Here is a 27,949-nt window from a genome sequence, read left to right as displayed (position 1 = left end):
ACAAGGTCGTGTTTTGATCCCGGGTACCAAAAAAAAAAAAAAAAAAGGCAAAAAATTATGAAGAAGTCAGAGGCAATAATTCATTTCATGTATTGGGCCAAGTAGCTTCCTTTCTCTCATGGGTACAGATTATTGTAGTCTGACTGCTGGCTTGCTATTTGTGCTGCTTTTCTGTGAGGGGCAGAAGGGGATCCATCACTATTACTAGAAAACCACTCATAATACATGTTCTCCTGAGGCCTGTCACCTCATCCCCCAATGGGAGGGTACCCTAGTTTGTGTGTGCTGTTTTATGAAGGTCTAAGCTAGGCCTTTCACAAATTGTTAATTAAAAAATATGTTGTGGTACTTGAATTTTTGAAGTGTGTGTGCACGCATGTGTGTATATTAGGGTGGCATGGGGTAGAAAACCAAAGTGCAGCACATTGGAGTCACATCTCCAGGTCAGCCTCTCTGGTTCTCAGCCCTGATTCTCTTGACACCCTGTTCTGACTGCTTATTCTACATCATTGATTATGTGCTTGGCTGCAGGCCAGAGTTTGTCATATGAGGACATGCTAAAGCCTTAGGAAAACACAGAGATGAAGACAGTATTGCTTTGTTTTTTTTGCTGCTAATTTGGTTATAAGACAAATCACAATCTCACTCTCACTGTGTATAGTTAAAATGTTTTTGTCTTTCAGCATTAGTGATAGTACATCACCAAAGTAATATGAATGGTTTGAGAATTTTTGGGCTGGGGATTTAGCTCAGCGGTTTGGTGGCCTGCCTTGCAAGCGCAAGGACCCGAGTTATGCACGCAAGGACCCGAGTTCAATCACTGGTACCAAAAAAAAAAATTTTTTTTCTTTAAAGCAGGCCTAGTTTACCTAATATGCTAATATGCTTACAATAAGTCATTGGAAAGTTTATGGATAGATACAAAGGTGTTGTTCTTCTGATTTTTTCCCTCGGTTATTGTCTGAAGTGTGTTCAAGTAAGAAAAATCAGGCTTTTTGGAAAGTCAATTTTTTGGCTCTGCAAAAGCAAATGAAATTTTATTTTTTAATTGACAGGATAAAAGAGAGAAAGAATAAAAGACAAGTTGTTTATTGTATTTCTCTGACAATCTTCAAAGCAATTTTTGGTCAAGGCCTAAGTTAACTTTTCATTTTGTTTATGTTGAATAAGAAGCTTTTAATGCAATCAGGAATGAAAAAGGCGAAGTCACAACTGATCCCACAGAAATCCAGAGGATCACTAATACATACTATGAGAACCTGTACTCTAATAAAATGGAAAACACAGAAGAAATGGACAGATTTCTAGATACTTATGAATTACCAAAGTTGAACGAAGAAGATAAAAACATTTTAAACACCCCAATCACAATCAGTGAAATTGAAAATGTAATTAAAAACTTAACAACAAAGAAAAGCCCAGGTCCTGATGGATTCACTGCTGAATTTTAGAAGACATTTAGAGAAGATCTACTGCCATTACTCTTCAGACTTTTCAATGAAATTGAAAGAGAAACAACACTCCTAAATTCATTCCTGGAAGCAGATATCACTTTGATTCCCAAACCTGGGAAAGATGTAACAGAAAAAGAGAACTGCAGGCCAATCTCCTTAATGAATATGGATGCAAAAATCCTCAATAAGATACTAGCAAACAGAATACAGAGGATCATCAAGAAGATCATTCATCCTGACCAAGTCGGATTTATTCCAGGGATGCAAGGATGGTTCAACATATATAAATCGATTAATGTAATACACTATATTAACAAATTCAAGGATAAGAACCACATGATCCTCTCGATAGATGTAGAAAAAGCATTTGACAAAATTCAACACCCGTTCATGATAAAAACTCTGCAAAAAATTGGAATAGATCGTCTCTATCTCAACTTAATATAGGCTATCTATGAAAAACCAACAGCCAACATCATATTAAATGGCCAAAAACTGAAAAGCTTCACATTAAAATCAGGAACAAGACAAGGATGCCCACTATCACCACTCCTCTTCAATATAGTTCTGGAAACATTAGCCATAGCAATTAGACAAGAGAAAGAAATTAAAGCAATAAAGATAGGAAAGGAAGAAGTGAAACTCATTACTTGCTGATGATATGATACTCTACATTGAAGACCCAAAAAACTCCACCAAAAGACTTCTCGACTTAATTGACACTTTTGGCAGAGTAGCTGGATACAAGGTCAACACCCAAAAATCAATAGCTTTCTTGTACACAAATAACAGACTCACTGAGAAAGAAATTAGGGAAACAATTCCTTTCACAATAACACCCCAAAAAATGAAGTATCTGGGAATCAATCTAACAAAAGAAGCAAAAGACCTCTACACTGAAAACTGTAGCACTCTGAGAAAAGAGATCGAGGAGGATTTAAGAAAATGGAAAGATGTCCCTTGCTCCTGGATAGGAAGAATCAACATAGTGAAAATGGCCGTACTACCAAAACTACTATACAGATTCAATGCAATACCAATTGAAATCCCAACACTATACTTCACAGAAGTAATCCAAAAAAGAAAGAAGAATCCAAAAATTCATTTGGACCATAAGAGACCTAGAATAGCAAAAGCCATCCCAGGCAACAGACACATGGCAGCGGGTATAACAATTCCCAATTTGAAACTATACTACAAAGCCACTGTGATAAAAACAGCATGGTACTGGCAAAGAAACAGATCTGAGGATCAGTGGAACAGATTGGAAGACACAAAAACAAATCCAGATGTACTCAGCTACCTTATATTTGACAAAGGAGCTGCCAGTTCCCACTGGAGGAAAAATCGCCTCTTTAATAAATGGTGTTGGAAAAACTGGATCTCAACCTGCAAAAGATTAAAATTAGACCTTTATCTGTCACCATGCACTACATTAAAATCCAAGTGGATTAAAGATCTAAACATAAAAACAAAAACACTAAACTTGCTGGAAGATAAGTTAGGCAGAACTCTGGAAGACATTGGCATAGGAAAAGACTTTATGAACAAATCCTCAGTAGCACAGGAACTAGCAGAAAGAATCAACAACTGGGATTTCATCTTATTAAAAAGCTTCTGCACTGCAAAAGAAACCATCAACAGAACTAAGAGACAATCTACAATGTGGGAAAAACTTTTTATCAGCTGCTCCTCAGACAAAGGACTATTATCTAAAATATATAAAGAACTCAAAACAACCAGCCCCCCCAAATATAAAGACCCAATTCTAAAGTGGGCATCTGAAATGAACAGACATTTCTCAGACAAAGAAATAAAAGCAGCAAGTAAATATACGAAAAAATGTTCCACATCACTGATCATTTGAGAGATGCAGATGAAAACAACAGTGAGATTTCACCTCACCCCACAAAGAATGGCTGCTATCAAGAAATCAATAACAAATGTTCGTGTGGTTGTGGGGAGAAAGGAACCCTTCTCTGTTGTTGGTGGGAGTGCAGACTGCTGCAACCACTATGGAAGTCAATATGGAGATACCTCAAAGAACTAGGATTAGAGGTTCCATTTGACCCAGCCATCCCTCTGTTGGGTATCTTTCCAAAAGAAGTGAAAGAATCATTCCACAGTGATATATGCGCACCCATGTTTATAGCAGCACAGTTTGTAATAGATAAAACTTGGAAACAGCCCATCTGCCCATCAATTGGAAACTGGATAAAGAAGATGTGGTTTTCTATAAAATGGAATACTACTCAGCCATAAAGAATGAGAAAGTAGATTCATTCATAATTAAATGGGTACATTTTGAGGATATACTCCTAAGTGAAATAAATTTGTCACACATGTATAAATACCGAATAGTTTCTCTGGTGTGAAAAACTAAAATAGTACTCAAGGTCTTAGTGGGACAGTTAGCAAGTAGGAAGAAAAGGACCAAAGGTGTAGGGACAGTGAGAAGGATAGGGAAAGGGGAATAAGGAAAAAGGAAAAAAATATGAGAAAATGTAAAAATGGAATTAAAGTGTTTGAAGGGGGGAGGGGAGGGTGAAGGGAGGGTGGGGACAAGGGGCAAAAAATGAGAAGCAAGACCTGGCATGTAAAGGTACAAGATCCCAGTAATGAATGTAACTGTACTATCTGTCTAGAATGTACCAATAAATTAAATTTTAAAAAAAGAGAAGCTTTTAAAGTCTAATGTCCCAAGTTGTAGAAAACTTTGCCATTGTTTGCCCCACATATACTTTATAGAATGTTGCCAACTCTTAAATACCATTTACTAGATGTGACAATTGTGGCTCGTTTCCGCTTTCTGGGAACAGGCTCTTGGTATGAGGAGATGATCAACAGTCGGAACAAGTCAGTGGTCCGCAGCATGAGCTGGAACGCCGACGGCCAGAAGATCTGCATCGTGTACGAGGACGGGGCTGTGATCGTGGGGTCTGTGGACGGTAATGCACTCACCCGAGCAGCAAGATCAGCGCTCGGCTGACCTTTCCCTTAGAGATTTAGGTCGTCACACTTCAGCGTCCCGACTGAAAAAGACAGCAAGGAAAAACAGTTGACTTGTAATCTGATGATTCTGAGAACCACCGTAAAATTATCTTTTGATTTCCTACAGTAGCACTGAAAAAAGTACATTATTTTCACAGCATTATTTTAAATATTGTTCATTATATAATTTATCTTTATATTGGTTAGATTATATAAAGCTTGGGAGGTCAGTGAAGGCTTTTAAGAATGGGAAACATGTGACTGGATTCGTTTTTCAGGAACGTCTTTGAGACAATAACAGGAAGAATGGAGAAGGGAGAGATGGTGGGGGTAGCAGTCAGGAAAGTGCTCTGCTTGTCCAGGTGAGGGGAGGTGGTGGACACTACCCTGAATCAGGGTAATCCAGGGAGCTGGAAGTAAGTGGGTCAGAGATACTCAGGAGGTGACCTAGACGGGAGATCATTCTTGATCCAGTCCGGGATAGGAGAACGCGGTGATTTAGGACTGTATAATTTCAGCTCTGGCAGCTGGATGGCGGGGATGCCTTTCATTGCAGTAGTAGGGACTTTGGAGAAAGAGTGGCTTTGGTAGAGTTTCCATTTTGGACGTGCTGATTTTGTCACCATGAGCCATCCAGGTAAATATATCCAGACTGTAGTTAGCTCTGTGTCAGCAGCTTAGAGACGTCCAGGCTAAAGGCATAACTGGGTCTCACCAGCATATGCATGGTAATTTAAACATTGGAATAAATGTTAATACATTCATAAATAATTTAAACATCGGAATAAATGAGGAGACCTAAGGGCACTTTGTGAAGTTAAGAGCCAGCAACATTTAAGAGATGGGCAGAAAATTCTAAAGGATACTGAATAGTAGTGTTGGATAGAGGAATGCACAACCCAGTGGAAGATGACAGTCGAGAAGGAGGGGTGGTAAAAAACAAGGTAGTAACGATAGGAAAGAGCAACAGGCAGTTGCTGAGCTCCCTGCAGGCGGATTCGGTGGAGTCGGTCGAGGGAGTGGGACTGCGAATGCAAACTCCAGGAGACTGGTGGGGAAGGAATGATGGAAACAGGATGGAATCTGAGGGCCACCGACGCAGGATTGAGGGAGACGTTTCTTGTTTTGTTTCGACGTGAGGTGGTGATTGAGATTTCAGTGTTTGTATGAAAGGGCCTGCAGGGAAGAATTCGATGAGAAAATCAGAATAATTAATAGAGGGAGACCTTGGCAAATAGGAAGGAGTTAGACAATAGGGTAGGTGGAGGAGAGTTTGCATTGGGAGTGTGTTCGAGGAAGTACCGCTTTGAATTAGAGAGCAAAGCCCAGAGGGTTTGCGTGGATCGGTTGTGGGGTACTCTGCACGTTTGAAGATGGGAAGGAGAAATTTCTTTTTAGGGAGTTCATTTTCTTTCAGAACGGAAGGTGGGCTTATCTGTTAATTGGGAGAGAGGGGAGAAAATTTGAAACAGCTGTTAGTGTGTTTCTACAGGTATTTAGTATATATAAATACTCAATGGATAGTCATTAAATAAATTGAAAAGCCAGGCATGGTGGTGCATACTTGTAATCCCAGCAGTCCTGAGGCTGAGGCTGGAGGATTGCTGTGAGTTCTAAGCCAGCCTTGCCTACATAGTGTAAGGAAGCCTGAACTACATAACGAGACCCTGCCTGAAAAAACAAAAAGCTAAGTAAATTGACCACATGAGTGCCGTGAAGAGTGTGAGAGCTCTTTAGGGAAAAAAGATTCTGAAAGCAACCGTAGGATCACGATATGGACGGTCAGTAACTACGCTGTCGTTGTTTCAGGGAATCGTATCTGGGGTAAAGAACTGAAGGGCATACAGCTGTGCCACGTAGCATGGTCCGCAGATAGCAAAGTCTTACTGTTTGGAATGGCAAATGGAGAAATACACATTTACGATAATCAAGGAAACTTTATTGTAAGTGTATATCTTCATTATTTCTATTTATATCTTTATAAGATCATTTTATGTATAATTCATATGTACACATTTACAGAGGTTTGTGTAATCTTTTTTTTCAGTCATCAAAAATTACTATTTTTTAACTTAAAAACATCTTGTTTTCTTTAAGGCAAGTTACTGTGACATTAAGGTTGTAACTTTTAGTTCTGATTTTCTGGTAGTTGTTTAGGACAAGGTATCAGTGTTATTTTTATTTTTATTTTTTTTTTGTTTTTTGTTTTTTGAGACAGGGTCTCACTGTGTAGTTTAGACTGACCTGGAACTCACTATGTAGCTCAGGCTGGTCTCGAACTCACAGCGATCCTCCTGCCTCAGCCTCCCCAGTGCTGGGATCACAGATGTGTGCCACCGTGCCCGGCCAGGTGTCAGTGTTTTGAGGACAGTGGCAAGGGCTACATCAGTGTGAGCTTTGATGTCCTCTCATGCTTGGAGCCAAAGGTAGACACCAAGCGTATTTTTGGAGGAAATAAGAGTTGTTGAAGCCAGAGTGGGAGATAAACTGTAAGGAAGAAAAAGCTAATTCTGGAAAGAAGCTAAAAAAGAGTAGGGAGGCTCAGGTGGCACGATCCAGAGAACAGTTTTGGCTCTGCAAGATTTAGAGATGGCAGTTGTGGTCTTAGCGACTCGCTGGTGGAAATAAAGTCACTTTTCCTTGACACTTTTCTGTTTTCAAAGTACTTTTTTAAAAAAAATTTCTTTCTTTTTTTTTTTTTTTTTGGTACCAGGGATTGAACTCCGGTCCTTGCACTTGTGAGACAGGCAGTGGAACCACTGAGCTAAATCCCTGGCTCTTTGTTTTCAAAGTACTTTTCATATACTTCTTGTTGTTTGAGTCTCATTAAAACTCTAAATATTTTTATTGCTTTGTTCATGAGGAAGATGGAGCATTAGTCGTTTGTCTGGAGTTGGTAAACCGCTGAGTGGTCGGTCTTGCCTTTGCAGTGCGACTCTTAGATCCTGTGTTCAGTGTTCTTCCTGCAGTGCTGCATTCGTGCCCCTCTGTTTTGATGTAAGCGTTAAGCCCGGTCACTGTTGTCTAGATGAAGATGAGGCTGAGCTGCTTGGTGAACGTCACCGGAGCAATCAGCATTGCTGGGATTCACTGGTACCACGGCACGGAGGGCTACGTGGAGCCGGATTGCCCCTGCCTTGCCATTTGCTTTGACAATGGGAGATGCCAAATCATGAGACACGAGAATGACCAAAGTAAGTGACCTGTTTTTCTTAGCATTGGAGAATTTACAAAGTAGCTTGAAAATTGTTCTCACAGTCACAGAGCCCTCTAGGCTGAGCGTTTCATCGTCTCATGTTTTCGGTTCTGGTTAGACCCCGTTCTGATAGATACGGGCATGTACGTGGTCAGTGTCCAGTGGAACCACATTGGCAGTGTGCTGGCTGTGGCTGGCTCCCAGAAAGTGGCCACGCAGGACAAAGATGTCAACACCGTGCAGTTCTACACCCCGTTTGGTGAGGTAAATGCTTTAAAATTTTATCTTCCTTTCATTTGAAGGTGTACTGGTGAGGTGGGGCAAAAAGAACAGAGGAAAAAGGTACACATTTGTCCCGTTTTCTCTGAGGAACATTTTGAGTAAGTCTTGAGACACCAAGGCATGTCTGAGTAATGTCTTCATACTGTAAGCCTTCGTTGTATTTTATCAAAGAAGTTTTTATAGTATGTCCATTTAGAAAACTGGAAGGTGGACGTGAGAAAAACTGTGGCGTGATTCTTCAGTGTACTTTTTCTGTGATCCAAACATCTCTTTTACAGCTGGAGTTTGCATGGGTTTTAATTGTAGTGCATTTGTTACAGGTTCATTTTTCTGACTTTTAATGTGGTACTTCAAGTGTGCTTAGATAGTAAACATGTCTGTCTGTCTGTCCTTCCCCCAAACTCCGGTATTTTAATTTCTTTCTGGTTAATCAGTTATTTTAAGAATACCTGATAATAATCAACCTTAAGTGATACTGCATTAAAATGTAAACATTGTTCCCATAAATGCATATACAGTATTCTTCTAATGGAATTATTTATAAATTTAATTTTAAAGAGAATTTTCTGAAGAAGCACTGGAACATTCAGATAGATTTAACATGTCCTCATATATACGTGAACCTTAAAAGACTTAGAAAACAAGAGCTTATTAATAGCTAAACTTAATATATTTTTATAAATCTTACTTCTCAGTCCTAAACTATGCTTTCTTCCTTTTGGATACTTTATGGCTTTTTCTAAATTCACTGTATACTACAATAATGTGTATTTTTGGTGTGCTGAAAATGTCTATACCAATTGGTTTAGTATTTTAACATTGATATTTTAATTTAACTTTAGTACTTTATATGTTTTGATGCTTTCTGTCCGGGTAAGAAATGGTGTGGTATCCGCTTTTGAACCAGTGTCCCACAGTTACCTGGCAGGTGCGTGTAGAGAGCAGGTGCTCTTCTGGTGGGTGTAAAGCTAAGGAAAAGCAGAGGCATGGCGTTCATGACCCCTCATGACAGAAACCTGAAGCCCTGTGGAACCTTTACTGGTGTCTGTGTCGGCCCTCCCGGTGGGACGTGTGACAGCCCGTGTGCTTGGGGCTGTTCAGCCTTCTCCTCCAGCTTCTCTCTGTCTTCCGCGGGCGCATGGTGTGTGTGCGCGGACCGATCGGCGCGGTGCAGCGCAGCCCCAGCCCCAGGTGCCAGCCAGCTCTGCCGCGGAGTGGATATGTGGGAGATTCGTTTTCGGATCTGCTGTCGGGAAGCCGGGGAAGCTAGCTGGATGGAAGATACCTAACTATGTAAGAAAACCTCGGGAGAGCTGCTTGGAGCCGCCGGGATGCCCTGGGCTTTGCGCTGTGAACTTCGCGAGGTGGAGGGGACAGCGCCGTGTGCGCAGTCAGGTCGACGTGGCTTTGTACGGCATTTCCAGTGTGGCTCGACCGAGGGAAGGTATTTAACGTGAGGCATCGCAGTTCTCTGAGCTAGGGCTGATTCGGCCTGTGCCTGTCTGATTACCGGCGGTGACAGCGCTGAACCTTAGCGCCTTGGTTTGCGCAGCTGGGAGCTGGCCTTTCTCCGAGCGTGGCTCAGTAGCAGGGTTACTCTTACTGGGGCTACCTTGTTAAAATTCGGGGTTTTTTCCTCCTCTGGTTTCCCTGCCCCGAGGAGGCTGAATCCATTTGTCTGACGGGTCACACTGGTGCGGTATAGTACGCAGACTAGGTAATTTGTAGCAGACGTGTGGCCAAGATGTCCCTTTTCACCCGGTGGGGCATTTGGTGAGGGTCTTCTTGCTGCTTTATCGAATGGCACGAGGCGAAAGGGCAAGAAAGGGACACGAGGGGGCCTAATTCACCCTTTTGTGGTGACAGTAATCTTACCTCTTCCAGTTGCCTCCTCCCACTACTACAGCATTGCCTTATTAAACTTGGCTTAGAACTTGTCTGCTTAGGAACAAGGGACACCAGTGCAATGAATAAAATTCATAGGATCCTACTGTTCAGTCTAAAAAGAATTTCAGGTTAAAAACACTTGTCTTCTTCATGGCCACATTAAAAAGTGTGTTCACGAACTCACTCAGTTGTCAAATGTTAGCGTATGAAGAAATTTGTTTGGATGTCCACGGATTGGCTTAAACGTGTCTGCTGAACAGGTAGTCTCTGGTGTGGAGGAGTGAGAGCTCTCAGGGGCTCCGGGTCTGGAGGCAGTGTCATTGGAGTTGTGAAGGGGGCAGGAGCCGAGGGACAGTGAGGGAGGACAGGGGTGTGCGGGGCAGGGAGAGGAGGGCTCAGGCAGCAGGCCCCGGTCAGGGCTGTGGCCAGGGCTCCAGAGCTCCTGGTGGCTGGACAGGGGGCGCTCAGCCAAGAGCAGAGTGTGGGTGCGGTGTCCCATGCTAAAGAATGTGTTGATTGTGGTTAATTCCTGGTTTTAAAGAATTACTAAGCCTTCTTTAAAGCAGGGCAGGTGTGGTCAGCTTCATCTCCATAAAGATGGTTGTGGCAGCAAAGTGGGGACTGCACCTGTGGGTGGAAGGGAGAGGAGGAGAAAAATAGGAAGCTGTCTACTCCGGCTCAGTCTCAAACAAGAGGCGCTGCGGAGAGCAGAGAGCGGCAGAGGCATGGGCTTGGTGACTGGCTGGAGGTGACGATGAACGGGAAAGCGTGGTCAGGGGTGAACTGATATTTTATTGGCTCTAAAAAGTCCAGTTTTTTGCCACTCTAAAATTGGGGTGTATCTTATAATCAAAGTTGTCATACTTGAATTACCGGTGTGTTTTTTTCTTGCTTGTGAATAAAAGATGCATATTTCAGTCTAAGGCATCTTAGATTTCTTTCTTTCTTTTTTTTTTTTTTGGTACTGGGGATTGAACTCAGGACCTTGCACTTTCCAGGCAGGTGGCAGAACCACTGAGCTAAATCCCTGGCCCTAAGGCATCGTAGATCTGATGAACTTTGATACTGAATTTTTTTGGCCTAGCCTGTAAAATTTTCCATTATATGCATGTTCCATTATAAAAAGTCAAGGACAATGATTTTCAAATGGCAATAGCCCTTCACAAGATAGTTGTCATGCCATTTTTGATCTTGATGTAGTGTTTGGTGGTAATTTGCTGACTGTGAGATATATTCTTTTCCAGCATCTGGGTACTCTGAAGGTTCCTGGAAAGCAGATGTCTGCACTCTCTTGGGAAGGAGGGGGACTTAAAATTGCGCTAGCTGTTGATTCCTTCATTTATTTTGCAAATATTCGACCTGATTATAAGGTATGGGAGTAGTTGTAAAGTGTTTTAACTAAATAATTTTGTTATGGCTCGCAGTACTTTCATAGCTGTCTTTGCTTATGAACTAGCAGGAGGCTTTCCCTGAGTGTGTGAAGACCTTAGAACTAGTGTAATAGCAAACATTTCTCAAGTACTCTGTGTTGTTATGTGCATACTCTTCGTGAGTCAGGAGCCAGGAAGAGACGGACGATAACCCTGGAGTAACTGACAGGCTGTTAGAAAAGCCCGGGCTAAGAGCATAGCAGAGGAGATAAAGCAGGCACCCAGGCTTGCATGTGCCAGGCCCCGTCACCAGGCCTGAGCTCAAGGGGAAGGTAAGGAGGAGTGTTCCCGAACCCCTGAGCACCCACCAGGCAGGGAGGGCTGGGGGAGTAAATACTCCCGGTCCTCTCACCCCTTCGTCCTTCCGCATCTTTTCTGTACATCTTCAACTATTTTAATGACCAAGCTTATTTTAGAAAGTCGTTGTGGTATGAAAAGCTAAACACAGCGTAGTACGGGTAGTGAACATAATCATTCTCTCAGCAGTCAGCTCTGATTTATTCCGAGCCACTTGCACACATCCTTGGAGAGCTAGAAGGGGAAGCTCTGAGCATGCAGACCCCACAGCCGCGCATGGCGGTAGCGGAGAGAGGAGTCTGAGAACAGCCGCAGCCAGGAGGTTTGTGCACAGCTTCTCACCAGAGGAAGTTGGTGGGGCATCTACGTGGTTTTCTTTGTTTTAAATAAGCCATGGAGAAAGATTTAACTGTAAAAATATCTGATTCAAAATGAAGAGAGGAAGAGAAAAAAACATTTCTAACTTGGGCTTGGGGGCCCGAACTTAAACTTTGGGCAGCAGTCATTCTACTTATGGTTCTCCTCACGCCCTCCCCGGAGACCTTCCTGCCAGTCCCAGTAACTGCAGCAGCTGCTGAAAACGTTCCCCGCTGAAGCTTAACTCCAAGAATTAAAATAAGAAGTTAATTCTCTTCTTACAGTGCATTCTGTTTTAAAAATATTTTTATTACTACGTTTAGATTTGTTATTTTGGTGATAAAAGATATTAAGCTGTCCTGTCTTGTTTCTGAGTATATTTTGTGAAGTGATAAATCATGTAACTGAAATCTTTCTAAAATCAAATGGAACACTATGATTTTTCTTTCCCAAGCTAAGTGTTCTGTCTTCCTTTCTGTCCTTCCCTTTCTCCCCTTCCTCCGCCTGTTCTTCCTAGTGGGGCCATTGCTCAAATACTGTGGTTTATGCGTACACCAGACCCGATCGTCCTGAGTACTGTGTGGTCTTTTGGGATACAAAAAATAACGAGAAGTATGTTAAATATGTGAAGAGTCTCATTTCGGTCACCACCTGTGGTGATTTCTGCATTTTGGCTACGAAAGCTGACGAAAGCCATCCTCAGGTAGGCATTCTTTAGGGTGCTGACACTCTGGGTCAACAGCGGGGGACTGGGCTGGAGTCGCCTGCTGTGCGGAGCACGGCCTGTGCCCTGGAGGCCAGTGGGGTGTCAGGCGTCATGGCCCGGTGTGTCTGGGACCCAGACTGAGGGTGCTGTGACTTGACTGGGTCTGTGTCCCCAGCCCCCTCTCTTGTCCTCAGACAGCCAGTTTGTTGGCAGGTTATGTGACTGGGTTAGTACTGAGGTTTTTGTCTCTGAAATATGTATAAAACACCATAGTCTTTTTCCAAGTTCAAACTCCTGAAGCAAAAAATAAATATCCAGATGTCTAATGTAAATGCTAAAGAAATTGTGTAACAATGACCATTTATAACTGGATAGATTTTTTTTTTTAAATTGAGACAGGGTCTCACCATGTGGTTGAGACTGACCTGGAACTCACTGTGTAGCCCAGGCTGGTCTCGAACTCACAGTGATCCTCCTGCCTCAGCCTCCTGAGTGCTGGGATTACAGGCATGCGCCACCACGCCTGGCCAACTGGATAGGTTTTGACACTGAGAGATCTGCTTTTATTTGGAATTATGTTGAGCTAAAAGTCAATATCATAGCATAAAATAGGTAATATAAAAAGATCTAAAATTACACTAACAATTTAAGTATTTGTAAAAATACATAGATATTTCAAACAGAATTATCAGTGTCTTTGGCTGGGTTATCATTTTTTATCCCACTTAAAAGCAGTGTTTTGGGTTAAAGGTGACAATTTAAACAGCCACCTGTGGCCTCGTTTTCTCCTGAAATTCACTGAAGCATCGGTGCAAGTATTTTTTGAGAAGTCACAAGCCCATGGGGACCAGAAGGGCAGAGCTGACGCATTCGTGATAATCACCTCAGCAGACCTGAGAAACCTTAGCTATCGTGGAGAGAGCAGAGGCAGCAGGGTGCCGAAGAGCGCAGACCAGCCGTCGTGGAGGGACTGAGGTGGTGTGGGAAGAGAACCCTGGAAGGAGAGGGTGTGTGAAGGTGCAGCTTCGCAGATTCTCCTCCAGACAGAGCCTTGGCAGCCCTCTCACACCTGTGACGGCTGGGTTTAGTTTCTGGGGAGGCCAAAGGGAATCTCTGCACCGAAAGGCGCGAACCTAGCTGAGGTTGGGAGAACTCTGGCTGCAGAGTTCTCTACCCAGGGTCGCCCCAGTCTTCTTTCCCCAGTGCGTTCCCAGAGCAGCGGCAGTGAAGCCAGTCGACTGGAAGAGTCGGCCCTGGAAGTCTGAGCGGCTCCCGAGAAAGACCTTACAGATGCTGAGACTGGATCCCAGCAGAGGCTGGATCGCCTCACAGTACAGGCCGTCCATGGACAGCGTCCGAGTGTCCTGCGCTTAAGTGCAGCAGGCATTGGAGGGAAGCTTCTCGTGTGGCACATCGACACCCAACTCTCACACGAGGAAAAAGGGACTCGGAGGAAGCAGAGGCCGGGCAGGAAGCAGAACGCCTCCGGAGCTCCCACATCTCCAGGAACATCATCATTGTCCTCAGAGAGGCACAGGTCCCCACCCCTTAAATAAGAGGACCACAGTGAAAACCTTAGCAGGATTTTCAAAAATAAAATGAAGGGTAGGTAGGGAGATGAGAAAATGTAAAAGAGCAAAAAATAAGAAAATTAAAGGACTAGTCCTGGAGGTTCAGCATTTGAATAATAGTTCTGTAAAGAGTAGAGAGACAAAATGGAAGTAAATCTGAAAAAACATCCAAGAAAATTTAAGATTGTGGATTGGAAGTGTCTGTTTCCCTGAGTAAAAACATTTCTGTATCAGGATTCGGAGCACTGGGGATTAGAAACATCCTATTAGCTTTCAGAGAGGAAGAATAGACTGAAGACAAGGAACCGTAATGGCAACCCTCTTGTCAGTAGCAATACCTTGGAGAATTAAATGCTTTTAGAATTCTGAGGAGAAATGATTTGGTGGTGGTGGTGGATTGAACCCTGGGCCACTGAGCTGTATCTTCAGCATTTAAAAAAAATTAATTACCAAATAAATATGAAGTTAGAATATAGATTCTTTTAGATGTACAAGATCACCAAAAAATTACCTTCCAGGGTTCCCTGTCTTAGAGAGTTACTTCAGGACGAAGTACATGAAAGTGAGGAAAGAAAGAGGCACAGATGGGAGCTCTCACCCCATGGGAGAGTGGTATTGCCTTTCTGCTGTGCGCATGCCCAGGAGTCTGAGGAGAGGAGGACAGGAGGCTCCGGAAGTTCGAGGATGCCGTTACTAAAATACCTGCTGTGTTGGAACCCTTGAGAGAAGAGACAGACACATGGGGGATAATTGGGAATTTGAGTTGGTAATAAGTACAGGAAACTAAGCAGAGGGAAAAACAGACAGCTACCAACTATTACAGTTGCCAGTTACAACAGGGAAAGCAAAATACACTTGAAAGGAAAATAAATTATGATATATTTGGTGGCTTAGTTGTGAGTAGCATGTACAGAATCTAAAGGATATCAGTGCTGAGGCTTTTAAAATGGAGTTTCTTTTAATTGAAATATAATAAACATTCAATCCTGATCTGACAAAATTGTGTTAGAAGTGGAAAGAGAGAGGGATGAAGTGTGCTCTTTTGTGGCAGGAGGATGGGAAAGGGAGTGGACAAAACGTTAAACATTGGTCTTTCTCAGCGGGAAGGCAAAGATAATACACCAGATTGAAACACAGCAAATGGAGAGAAGCACTGTAAATGTGTACTGAGATTCGTGGAAGGAAATAGCAAGGGCTATGTTAGAGGATGTAGGAAATGGGACATTAGTTAGGGAGATGGCAGTTTTAGTAAGAGGAGTCCTGTGGAACTGTTTGAGTCTTGAAACTATAAACATGAATGAGTAATAGAAATAAGTAGCTTACAACTATTTGTGGCATTTTTGTGGCAGTATATAAGCTTATTTTAAGTAGTGGAAGGATACATTGTATCTAGTATATATTTATATTTATCATTTAGTTTATGAAATTAAACAGATGCTGAAAAAAAATCTATGAAAATGGCACATAGAATATTGCTTTAAAAGTGATATTCAGGGGTCAAATCCTTAAGTAGGGTAGTAGTATTAGTGTGAGGTACAGAAAACTGCACAAGCGTACGAAAATGGTCACTTCAGAGCAATATGATGTAAAGTAGGCATTGTGCTTGGTCATTTTCCTAATTCAGTATTAATTACTGATAATTGTGTATATATGTTATTTTTACTATATTGAATCATATCCTTTCTAATTAACTAAATTTTTCTGAATTTCTCATGTCATTTATATATTGCTTCAAAGGAGGAGAATGAGATGCAGACCTTTGGTGCAACGGTAACACATTGTAGCTCTTCTATAGCTGGTTGTAGGTGCAAGTGAGTTTGATGTTATGTTTGGTCAGGAGCTTTGGAAATGTAAATGCTGGGGAGTAGCCAGGGCACTGGCATTTCTTAATTGTCCTTTTTGGAATCATAGTGTTCCATTGGATTGAGAAATCTTCCTTGGTTGAATTTTAAATTATGTTTTTAAAAATGGTTAAATAGATTATTTTTCTTTTTCTTTTTGTCTGCTATTCTTTGCATGTAATTTTTTTTTATTTTTTTGGTACTGGGGATCGAACTCAGAACCTTGTGCTTGGGAGTCAGGCAGCAGAACCACTGAGCTAAATCTCTGGCCCCGTATCTACATTTTTGATAAATTATTTGCCAGTTAGTGATATTTGAAAAAAATTAAGCAAATTATATATTAAGCATATTTCCTTCATTATTCATAAGTAAGAATTCTGATGTCCTTTTTGTGTTATTTGTCCACAGTTTGTGCTAGTTCTTTGTAACTCGATCGGCACACCCTTGGATCCCAAGTACATCGATATTGGTAAGGAAATGCTAATATTTATCTCCTACCCAGTCAGGTTTCATTTGCACACTAATTAAAAACACCTAATAATAGTGTCAGACTGCTCTCTCTAAGTTAAGGTTGGCTGTGTTTCCTGGTTGTCAGGTCTAGTGCCAGTTTATATCTGTTCTCATGGTATAATAATAAGGCAAGCAGTGGCACCGCTGAAATAAATCCTCCGCCACAGTAGAATTAGTAATGCACTGTTTCACCCTCCAGAGTACCCTTGGTTAAGACAGTAGATTAGAAGGCTGAGGTATCTGAAATCCGTAATAAATTCATAACTGTCATTGCCATCATTTGCTTTGAATGGGAAATGCAGTTGTGTGGGCATTGGTATGTGATGTAATGATTAGTAGATAATAAACTGAGGATTATAGAAAGAATTTTGCTATTAAACTACTTTTGTTATTAATAAACTTCTTGTAAATACCTCTCTTCCATAAAACTACTTTGTAAAAGGGAGTTTAACCTTTCCAGAAGGTTTTGTTTTGTTTCTTTTTTTGTTTTTAGTGAAATTAGTCTATTAATAGGGACAGCTTTAAAAAATTCCTCTTTTCCTTTTCAGAGGAGATGGGTTGGTTTAATTTTACCTTTCCCTCTGTCCAACAGCTATGAAAGTCACCTGTTACAGAAATTCTAAGTCCTATTCTAGGGAGTTTGTTAGAAATCATGAACAAATGTTGTGTTGCCATTTCACTATAACTTCGAAAATTGATGGTTTTCTTTTAAAGTATATGGTACTACGTTGGATATGGTATGATAAAAACTACTTGATCTAAAAAATTAAAAACCCATTGAATTTTCTGATCCTAAGACCAAGTCATTTTTTCTCCGGATTGGACATTTAGTCTTTAATAATGTTAATGTCGCCATCTAAATATTTGCATTTTGCTAAGCTCTCGGGATGACTTAAATAAATATGAGAAATATTTACTGGCTTCAAAGATTTTATACTCCACATTTGGTCTTAGTGTCTTGGTAGCTTGTGCACTTTGATATACTGCCTTATGCTCACTGTCTTGTATCGGTGTCTGTATTTTTATACATACATACATACGTAATTATTGCTCTGCAAAGGCTTAGCTTAACATTATTACAGTCCCTTGTCATAATGAATATTTTCCATTTACTAGAAACTAAGTCTTTAGGGGGTAAATTCTGTCAATTTTTAGATCTTTTTCTATCAATACCAAAAGTTTTAACATAGAATCATGTGATAGGGTTAGTTTTAAACTAATTTTTAATCACAAGTAGACTAGTTTTTAAATAAAGCCTATTGTAAATCCCCCCACTTCATAAAACAGGGAGTACTTGAGGTCATGATTATTTGTGTTTTTGAGTCTCGAAACTTTTCTTGCAGTCTTGCTGGCTGGAAATTTAACAAACAGTTCTTTCATTGACCTACAGCACACACAGCCAAAGACTCAACATTTTGTTTCATACATATCCTGTTTCTTTTTAAAGTTTCTGTGCCAGATTTTCAGGAGGACTAGAGACCGAAACAGCAGTAATGAAAAGCATGTGTGGCTGGCGTGATTCTAGAATGTGTTATTTTTGTTTTGCCATCTGCTCTTCCTCCTGACAGTCTGCACTGAAGCTCTCGAAACAACTTTGCCCGTCAGTAGGGAGTGTGCTGGTGGGTGTCTCCCTCTTGCTGCTCTTCTACGGAGCCCTCTGGACACCTTTAGCATCTTCTGAAGCGCTTCTTCCTGGGGGCAGCAATTACTGGTTTTCTTGTCAGTCTTCCCCTTTTGTCTTTGAGCGTTTAAAAGACCTATGTCTAGTTACCTTCTGTATTCCCATTACCCAGGTCTGTGATTGGCCCAGAATAAACATATATTGAATTTGTTGAAAATACTTACTTTCTCTCCTGTGTAAAATAGAAAATAATAATTTAAGGATGGAAGGGGATGTCGCTCACTCAGTGGTAGAGCCTAGAGCAGTGATGGAAAACCTGTTAGAGATGAGATCCCAAACTGCAACTCCAAACCTACTTATCTATCAGATGTCAACACTGCAGGGAAACCTGAATGCTCAGCTGCTGGGGCGATGCTGGGCCAACGGAGGGCTCTGTGTGCTTGCTGCAGCACGCGTGCCAAAGGTTCGCCACCACTGGCCTAGAGTGTGCAAGGCCTCAGCACTTAAAAAAAAGTGATTATTTGTTTAGCAAACTGTTAACAAGAATGTACTGTGTGAGATAGTATAGGTCACTGGAAGTCAGACAAATGATGACACTTCTACAGAATGTCCAAACAAAGACTCAAGAAGAACTAGTCAGTCAGGTGAGCACTGGCTTAGTGCTGTCCTGCTGCGCGCACCACGATCGTGCTACATAAACAGACGCTGGCTCCCGGGAACCTGTGCTTAGAGAAAGCTGTGTTGGGTGGGTCTGAGCTTTGAGGGCTGGTGTTTCTTCAGGTGGCGGGTTAAGGAGGAAGGCAGTGTCGGCAGAGGAACGAGGCGAGGAGGGGTCAGAAGGGCCAGGTGGCTGTGGTGCAGCACGCTGTGCTCTGTTTTCCATATTGCAGACGACGGTAATTTGATGAGAACGTTTCAGGGCCATTTCAGCTTACCAGCTCTTTTTAAAGGGCTGAGAAATAAGTGAGTATGGAAGAGGGGAACAGTACAGATGCAGGCATTTATTTCAGACCTCAGCATTAAAATATTACAAGCAGGTTTTATTTATGTGTGAATCACTAAATTGTTTTAAATTATTTTACGTCCTGCCTTGTCTAGTAACTAACTACTTATTAGTATTACAGAGTTCAATTATTGAAAGCATAATTATTTACAATTTTTTTCCTAATAATCTTTCTAGATATTTAAAATTCTTTCTAGATACTGAATAGACAAAAGGGGATGAGGTGCTTTTATCCAGGAGATGTTCCTTCCCTAAAAAGTTCTCTTGGGATTTGGTCTGCTTTTTCCAAATTGGTCTTTTGGAATGAATCTTTTACTATAAAGATCTATTAAAATTTATATAGATGAGCCAGGGATTTGGCTCGCAAGTGGTGCCTGCCTCGCAAGTGCAAGGTCCCAAGTTCGATCTCTGGTACCCGCTCCCCCCAAATGCTTAGAATTTGTATGGATGGCCTTATGTAGCCTATGAATTTACTGAAATTACTACTGTATTAATTTAAAAGAACATGTATTTCAGATTTTGGTTTTTGTATTGGCTGGGGAATTTCCATATACATTGTATTACAAGACCTATGTGGATTATAATTAAAAAGTAGCAACAGTAAGAGCAACCAAGCCTTCTGTGTACGATGTTCCAAGTTCTTCATAAGGGGCAGTTTGCTGTCAGATCAGGAGCACTGTCCTGGGCCCAAGGAGCTGAGTCCACTGGGTGCAGTTCTACATCTGTTGATTGGCTCCATTTCTTCATCTGCCAAGCAAAGGAGATGCAGTAATGCCTACCTTACAGGGTGGCTGTAAGCGAGTGTATGTACTGTGCTGTTAGAAGAATACATGGCATGAACTTTGAGAAAAAAATCAGTAAACACTGACTTTTACAGTGTTAGAACTGCCAGGCACAGTGCTGTGCTTTATATTTGTTTTTTTTTAAACCTCAAAATGACTCTGTAAGTGTGGCAGTGTCATTATCTTCAATTTATAAGAAGTAACCAGGCTCAGAGATGTCTTGCTTTTCTCATGGCTGAGACAAAACACCTGACCTCAAGTTAAAGGAGGAGAGGGTTACTTAGCTCACAGTTGGTAGAGGGTTCAGTCCATAGTCACCTGGCTCCAAGGCAGGGAAGCCTGGCAGAGGCCATCACAGAGGAGAAGAAAACAGCTCATGGTGTGGAAAGTGGGAGGCGGGAGGCAGCAAAAGCAGGAGGCAGCGAGCCAGGGCAGCAGCCCGCTTTCTGTGCCCTATGTCCTATCCAGGCTGTACACTCTTAGGGTGGGTAGCATCCACACCCAGGGTGGGCTTTCCCATAACCCACACCCAGAACTGTGCCATACCAGCCAGGGCACCGATTTAGTAACCCCACACCCTTGATCCCAGCATCACCCACTCTAGATCCAGCCACCTCTGAAAAAGTCACCTATGTATGACCTTTAGGCTGTGGGGGGCATCTAGACACCAGACATAACAAGAGAGAACACATCATTTGTCTGATGTTGCAGCTAGCAGGTGCCTGTAATTTTAATCCAGAAGTCTCTTGAGCCACTAATGTTTTAATTTTGAATCAATCAGACCAGTGATAAACTCTTGTGACTATGAAGGTGATATAAAAAAGATAACAGTATAATTTATGACTGTAGTTAAACATTGGTTGGAAAAACGCTTTTATATGTGCTTAAGAAAAACTGTATTTAATTAGAAAGCAATAAATGTTGAAGATTTACTTTATAACCAGCTAAGAGCATGATGGTAACTAATATCAGAATATTCAGCATTTTTTTTGATACTGGGACTCAAACTTAGAATCATTTCTGGTGCCAGGCAGGCAGGCACTGTGCCCCTGAACTTCATCCCCCGCCCTCCCAACATCCGAATATCCATGATGGGACTTCCTAACTGTAGTCAAAGTTTCAGGGTTTTTTTGTAAAGACAAGTTGGGGGAAAGAGTCTGAGCCGGGTGTGAGCGCCCCCTGGAGGCTTGGCCAACATTCCCCTCACCTGGCTCTTGCTCCCCGAGGAAAGGCCTCAGGCTCCCCCTAGGGGTCGTCAGTAGTATACATTTGAGTAGAAACGTGATGATTGTAATGAAAAGTGTGCAACTATGACTCAATTGCAGTGGGTTGTTTAGTATATAAAATGAACGCATTTGGATCCCGGAGTTGTTAACCTGTTCAGCTAACACCACACCATCAGCCTGCTCTGTAGCTCTCTGTTCAGTTTACTGCCTTAAGTGTCCTTTATTTGGACAGTCGCAAGAGCCCACTAAATGGCTGCCCATGTTAGCATCATACTTTTATTCTGGCCATATTGATTATTGCTTTCTATAGTATTTATAAGTAGAAAAATTAAGTTTTACGACATTTTAATAAATTTAGAAAGTGGGGATTAAAAAGACTGGAGGAGTAACTTTGCTTTTATATATTTTTGCATGTGTTTAGCTTTATATTGTGTGTGTTTTGTGACTGTGGGCGAGTTATTTTACTGCTTTTGTCATCGTTTTTAATCCTTAATTGGATTTGATGACACTGTTTCATGAAAGGGTACAGAGTATTCACTCGATGAAATGTCCTTTAAGAAATAGAATAGATGAAAAATTTGCCTAGACTATATTCCTAATCAGGAAGGAACTTGGGAAAATTATTTTTCTAAGGTTACAGTGGAATACAAAACATGAAATGAGGGGAAAGGATAAATCCTGAGTCAGACCATAATTGGCAGTGGCGTGGGGAGGGAGCAAGGTCAGATCTCTTACCATTTGTCAGCTGAGGACCTGGGTTGTTCTGATTTTTGGCTATTAGTAAGTAATACTTTAATGAATGTTTGTATGTGAGCTTTTGTGTGGGTATATGTTTTAATTTCTTTGAGTATATAGGAATGGGCATTAGGAACCAAATTACATTTTGAGGAACTATTAAACTGTTTCTCAAAGTGGACCTTACGTTTCCACCGTTTCTCCACATTCCGGTCCACATTTGTGATTATCTGACTTCTTGACTCTAGCCATCCTACTGTTTGTCAAGTTATACCTCTTACATGGTTTTCATCTCTGATTATTAATGATGTTGACTGTCTTTTCCTTTGGTTAATGGCCTTTAAAAAATTTAATTGGAGAAATGTACTCAGGTTTCTTGCCCACTTGTTAATTGTGATTTTAAAATTTTTTATTAGTATATATTTGTAATACATAGGAACACACTCATCGTGGGGAGAGTGAGTACGTATCATGTCCCATCGCAGTCCTTTTCTCCTGCCTCTCTCCTTTCTCCCTTCTTTCTCTATTGCTAGGTCCCCTTCCCATCTGCATGAAACTCATAGCCACGAAGATGGACGCCTAAGATTTCATTTAAGTATTCCATAGTTTTACCTCCTGCATTTAGGCCTTTTAAACCATTCCGGGTTAATATTTTTATGGTCCTACAAGCTTTGGATTATTTTCTGATTGGAGAGACTGTATATGGGTATTATGAGACTGTAGGTGTTTTGGGACTCTGTAACATGAGGGGTTGGACTCAGTGAATACTGAAGTGCTTTGGAACATATTCCCTGATTCTGCATAACCGTAACTTAATTGTCTTTATGTTCTTTTTAATAGTACCACTATTTGTTACAATGACCAAAACCCATGTCATAGCAGCTTCAAAAGAAGCATTTTATATCTGGCAATATCGTGTGGCCAAGAAGCTCACGGCACTGGAAATCAATCAGATCACACGATCTCGAAAAGAAGGGAGAGAAAGGTATCTTTTCTGATATATCCTCTAACAGCTTAATCATATCACATACGTTCAAATCAAACATAGTTAATTATAAATTATCATGCTTGAGAAATGTAAATTGCTTTGATCAGTAGAAATATTTTTCCATTAATTTGAATATGTTTTAAATCAATCTTTAAATTTCTCAAAATAGAAGGTAATATAGTCTAAGACAAGAAAGCCATCAAAGGCCGGACATATGTATTTTTTGTAAGGAAATGCTGTCCTCATTCCCCTACTCCAGCATATTAGGGTTATTAAGGCACACTGGGATACTGTTACTCAGCTGAGGTCTGAGTATCTGAGTAGAGCTTCCTTCCTGTGGGTTAAGGGTCTTTCCAGGAGGGCGAGGTGATCTGGTTCCAGCTACCAGAGAAGACGCTGGTAGGGAAGAAGCCTTTAGGTGGAGTAAGCTGGGAACTTGGGTCCTTTCTCTGGCCTGGATTCGAGCCTGGTGTTGGAACGACTTCTGGTAAATAGGATTTACGACTGCCACGTGGAAAGGTGAGGGCTGGATGGGAGAGACTCAGGTAGGATGTCTGGCTATGGTGTGTGCACCCTGCTTTGTGAGTTATGTGGTCTTGTTGGTGATAGCCTGTGTTTGTCGTTGTTCGGTGGTTACCCTAAGCCTTCAAGTGAAGCAGTGGTGGGGTGTTGTAGCCTAGTGATTCCAGATGAAGGTGTAGGCCTGATGGTTAGAGTCAGGTCAGAAACCCAGGTTGCCTTTTCACATCGTCTTCCCTTACACATACCGTTCACCACCTGGGACATCTGGGTTGTTTCTGATTTTTGGCTTCATGCACCCTTGTCTTCTCCTCCTTCCTTTTCCTTCTCTGAAGACTCACCCAGATGTGAACTCTTGTTGAAGTGGAAAACAGCTGTTGGCAAAATTATACTCAGTTTTCTCAGTAGTGCTGGAGGACTAATGGGAAAGAGTCTCAGGCCAGTGTGAGGAGAGCTCGTGTGGTCAGGACTTGCTTAGCAGTCCTGAGTGGAGCCCTGCAGTTTTCGGGGAGAAGGTGGGGCAAGTGGGTGTGGCCTCTCTGTTGAGCAAGTGCCCCCTCCAAGGGTTCTGGCTCTCCTTTAAATCAGGATGGTAGCGCTGTGTTAGTGACTTGGAGCAGGTTCTCCCTGCGTCTTCGTGGTCTCATCCATCAAGTGTGGTAGTTGATGCTGTGGACAGCCAGTGCTTACTGACTGTTTCTTGTGTGCCAGGCACCTCGGGAAGTCCTGTCAGCATTCCTGCGCTCCCTGTTTTACACAGAGGAAGCAGAGACACATCAGCCTTCATTGTCTGACAAGGTCTCCAGCTGCTTAGTAGAGATGGGGTGTAAAGCTGGGTTTGCCGGACTCTGACCTCCTTTTTCTCAGTGGCCTTTCTTGTTTTCTGAGAGGGACATGAGAGGGACGTGGCCTCTTATCTAGATGCCCCTGCCCCAGAGTCTCGTGCACTCACCTCACCGAAGGTGACTGGCCTAGGGAGCCTCTGTTTGACTTGCTGTTAGGAGGCGGGGTGACCTGGAAGGGTTATCTCCTTCCCAGCTCCTCTGTGGTCCTCTGCTTCCTGACCTCCATGAGGCGAGCAGCTTTTCCTCCGTGAAGCCCCTCGCCAGTGCTGTTCTGTTTTGGAGCTGAGCCGAGGTAAACCTCTCCTCCTTTAAGTTCCAGCTGTAGGCACTGTATCAGCCATGAGCAGAGTGGCAGACCACATCATTCCTGGGGACCCTGTTGTCATCTGTGACTTTTCTTTTGTAGTACAAAGTAGGACTGGATATGTTTAATAGAAATATGTTAAAATACAGAAGTGTGTACCATCTTAGACATCATATGTTTTTACATTTATATACATTCCTATTCGATTTATTTAATACTTCTGTATTACATTGATGAGAATATAATTATAATTTCTAATTAACAATTATAAAATTCATGGTATTTAAAAGTAGAAAATGGCACGATTTTCCTGTGACTATTTAATAGCTACAATAGCTTGTGTGTGTCAAACTCGGTGCTTTTGTGTGCTTTAAAACTTCCTTTTGGCTTTGCTTTTCAGAAGTGCTGCAGAAGGGCGATCATTACCCTTATTTTACAGAGGGAAACATTTGAGGCTCAGAGAAGTTGATTTGCCCAAGGCTTCAGAGTTACTATGTAACCTAGAATATTATTTTAGCAATTCTTTAAAAAATTTCCATTTATTTTCTTAACAACCGCACCCTGGAGCGCTTGACCATGATGGCACTATTCCGGGGCCTGGACAGAGGTGGTCTTCACCCCCTGGAAGTCACTGCCTGTGGGAGTGCGGGTACGGCAGCCAGAGTGGCGCTGCACCACCGCGAGCATAAGGGTTATAGTGCAAGGCACAGAGAGGGGCGGCGTCCCTGATGCATGACAGAGGGGAAGCCTCCTCTCCTTCCTTCCTCCACTAGCACGTTCCAAGTCCATGCACGTTTTGCTTTCACTGAACATGTCGGTAGAGGGGAAATCATGGGGGCACAGCCGGGGACATTCACGGGTTAGCCGTTACTCCTGACTGATAGAGTAAGTTAAACCGTCTCTCTCAGCCTGATGAGGTGCACAGGGGAAGTATGACTCCGTGTTCAGACTGACCTGAGCCACAGCTCTCCAAACAGATTAGTTGTGTTAGTAACACCTGGTTCTGCCTTTGTGCGATTCAGCTGTATCAAGAACGCTTTAAAACAATCAGTATTTTTTATTAAATTACAGTATTCATCGGACTTATTCAATCCTCTGATTGTTTTAGAAATTATGAATAGTATGACCTTTAACATTTTTTAAAAATTCTGTTTTTTTTTTCTTTACAGAATTTATCATGTTGATGATACGCCTTCTGGATCAGTGGATGGGGTGCCTGATTATACTAAAGCCATTCAAGTAAGTGATTTTATTTTCGTCAGCAAATGTTAATGTCTGTAAATTTGAAAGTATTATAATTTTATTTTGAGACCTACAAACTTATTTCTTAAGAATAGGATACTATTTTAGCAATTCTTTAAATTTTTTCTATTCTGAAAAAACCTTTTTTTGTAGCAGGGATCAAGTGCAGAACCTTGTGCTTACCAGGCAGGCCCAGTGCTGATGAGCTACATCCTTGGCTCAAAAAACCCATTTTGAAACCTTAGAAAGTCTCAGTCTAAATAAAGGTGATACGTAATCAGTTTTCTGAAAACATTGGGGAACCTAATTCCTCCACCCTTAGCATCTCTATGCCCATCTCTCTCTGTTGGTCACTCAGTAGTTCTGCTGGCCATGGTTTGGTGTGTCACTGCTGGCGTATTAGTGGGCATTCTTATTTTCATAGATAACATAGTTCACTGTACCTTCCTCGAAATATGCTTTTGTTTAGAAGCAAGTGTAATTACTAGTACTTTAGTAAGCAGTGTTTTGATAGGGTTTTTCTGATTGTATTTAAAATAGTACGTGTTGCTGAAAAAGCTCTTTCACATCCAATTTCTCATCCGATTCTTGCAGTCCCCGTAACGTGTCTCCTTTCCACTTGGGGAGGTCACCAGTCACCCTCAGATCCGAGAGCAGTGGAGTAGTGAAGGGGGGCTTCATGTTTACATCTTTTCATGGCAGATATGGTGTCCTCTGTGGGAGTCCCTCTGGTCACCTCCTGCCTGTCCATTTGCTCAGTAGCCTTCACACGTGTTTTTGATGTGTCAGACAGTGGAGTAAGTGCTGCGAATCTGCTGGTGGCTAAGAAACCATTCTTCCCTTTCGGAAGCTTTGGGGAAATTTCAACCTGGTTCACTTCCTCCATCCTCATATAAAACCTGTCCCATCTTAAAAATGACAGCAGAAGTCTCCATGGTCAGCTGTGTGCCCTCTTCTGTGTACTGCCTCGTTTCTTTACCCTTTCAGAGCTGAGCCTCCTGAAAGAACATCCTGGATCCATGTTTCCCTCCCCATTCATTCCATTTTTACTCCACTGCATTCTGGTTTCCAATTCCCTTGACTTGGCAAGTCTGATAGGAACTTTTCATATTTCTTTATTATTTGTTCTCTGCGTGACATTAGTATTTTTGTAACCATACTTTTCTGCCTGGCTTTTATGAAACTGTGTTCTTGGCTTTATCCCTCGTTGGCCACTAGCCACATGTGGCCAGTGAACGTTTGAAATGTGGCTTTTGGCTGAAGAGCGGAATGTTCAATGTTATTTTACTTTAATTACTTTGCACTTACTCAGTGATGTGTGGGGAGCGGCTGTGGGGTTGGCCTCTGTGCTTCGTCTTCCCCATCCCTACAGTGCCAACCCGGGTCTGCACACTGCCAGAACTAACCTCCGACTAGTCCCCACTGTCTTCCAGGGTGCAGAGGTCCCAGCCTCTCCTCTCCCTGCCCACTGTCTCCCCTGCACATTCCTCAGATACCCATGTGCTAAATCAAATAAGTTTCCTGAATACTCTGGCTTTTTTCTGATTTAAAAATATTTATTTTGAAATGATTATAGATTCATAGGAAGTTATAGAAATAGTCCCTTCACTCAGCTTCCCTCAGTGGCGGCATCTTGTATAATCGTAATAGGACACGAAACCCGGAAATTTACGTTGATATAATTCTGTTCGACTACAGCTTGTTCCTTGTTCGGTGTCCACTGCTGTTGTGTTCCCTGTGTGTGTACAGTTAGTTCCACACCGTTTTATCACCACAGAGGAACTTCCTCCGTTCCACTTCCTTTCTCACCTGCCTCCTGCACCAACCCCGTGCCCTGGCAGCCACACGTGTTCTCCATCTGCTTAGTTTTGTCACTTCGAGGGTTCTAGGCATGGAATCGTACAATAGGAAACCAAGCACAGTGCCCCAGGGAACCCTCAGTGGTCTCAGGCCTCGAATGGGGAAATATTCCTCTGAGCAGCTATGATCCTTAGTCCTGTGCCTGGCACGGTCAGCGCTCATTAATTAAGTTTCTGTTGAGAAATATCTTCTCGCCCCCCCGCCCCATTGAACCCATGGCCTCCCTCATGCTGAGCTGTGTCTGCTGCTGGGCACACCCCCACCCCAGCCCAGACATTTTTTTTTTTTTTTTTTGGTTAAGT

At 42.1% G+C, this 27,949-nt stretch overlaps 1 protein-coding gene across 1 annotated transcript in view; it reads left to right on the top strand.

The window, feature by feature from the left end:
• Positions 1–27,949, top strand: part of Wdr35 (WD repeat domain 35) — a 59,163-nt gene that overhangs the window by 10,290 nt on the left and 20,924 nt on the right. Inside the window, exons 6-15 of the mRNA XM_010618034.1 lie at positions 4,274–4,402; positions 6,255–6,388; positions 7,474–7,639; positions 7,760–7,905; positions 11,055–11,180; positions 12,412–12,597; positions 15,909–15,941; positions 16,421–16,481; positions 22,730–22,874; positions 25,715–25,784. Of these exons, the coding sequence (XP_010616336.1) occupies positions 4,274–4,402; positions 6,255–6,388; positions 7,474–7,639; positions 7,760–7,905; positions 11,055–11,180; positions 12,412–12,597; positions 15,909–15,941; positions 16,421–16,481; positions 22,730–22,874; positions 25,715–25,784 (1,196 nt within the window). The remainder of the gene's footprint in view (positions 1–4,273; positions 4,403–6,254; positions 6,389–7,473; positions 7,640–7,759; positions 7,906–11,054; positions 11,181–12,411; positions 12,598–15,908; positions 15,942–16,420; positions 16,482–22,729; positions 22,875–25,714; positions 25,785–27,949) is intronic.

This window comes from Fukomys damarensis, unplaced genomic scaffold, assembly GCF_012274545.1.
Source record: "Fukomys damarensis isolate Sample0158 unplaced genomic scaffold, DMR_v1.0_HiC HiC_scaffold_2, whole genome shotgun sequence".
Lineage (NCBI taxonomy): Eukaryota > Metazoa > Chordata > Mammalia > Rodentia > Bathyergidae > Fukomys > Fukomys damarensis.
The sequence above is the reverse complement of the archived record's forward strand: the minus strand, read 5'-3'. Positions and strand labels throughout refer to the sequence as shown.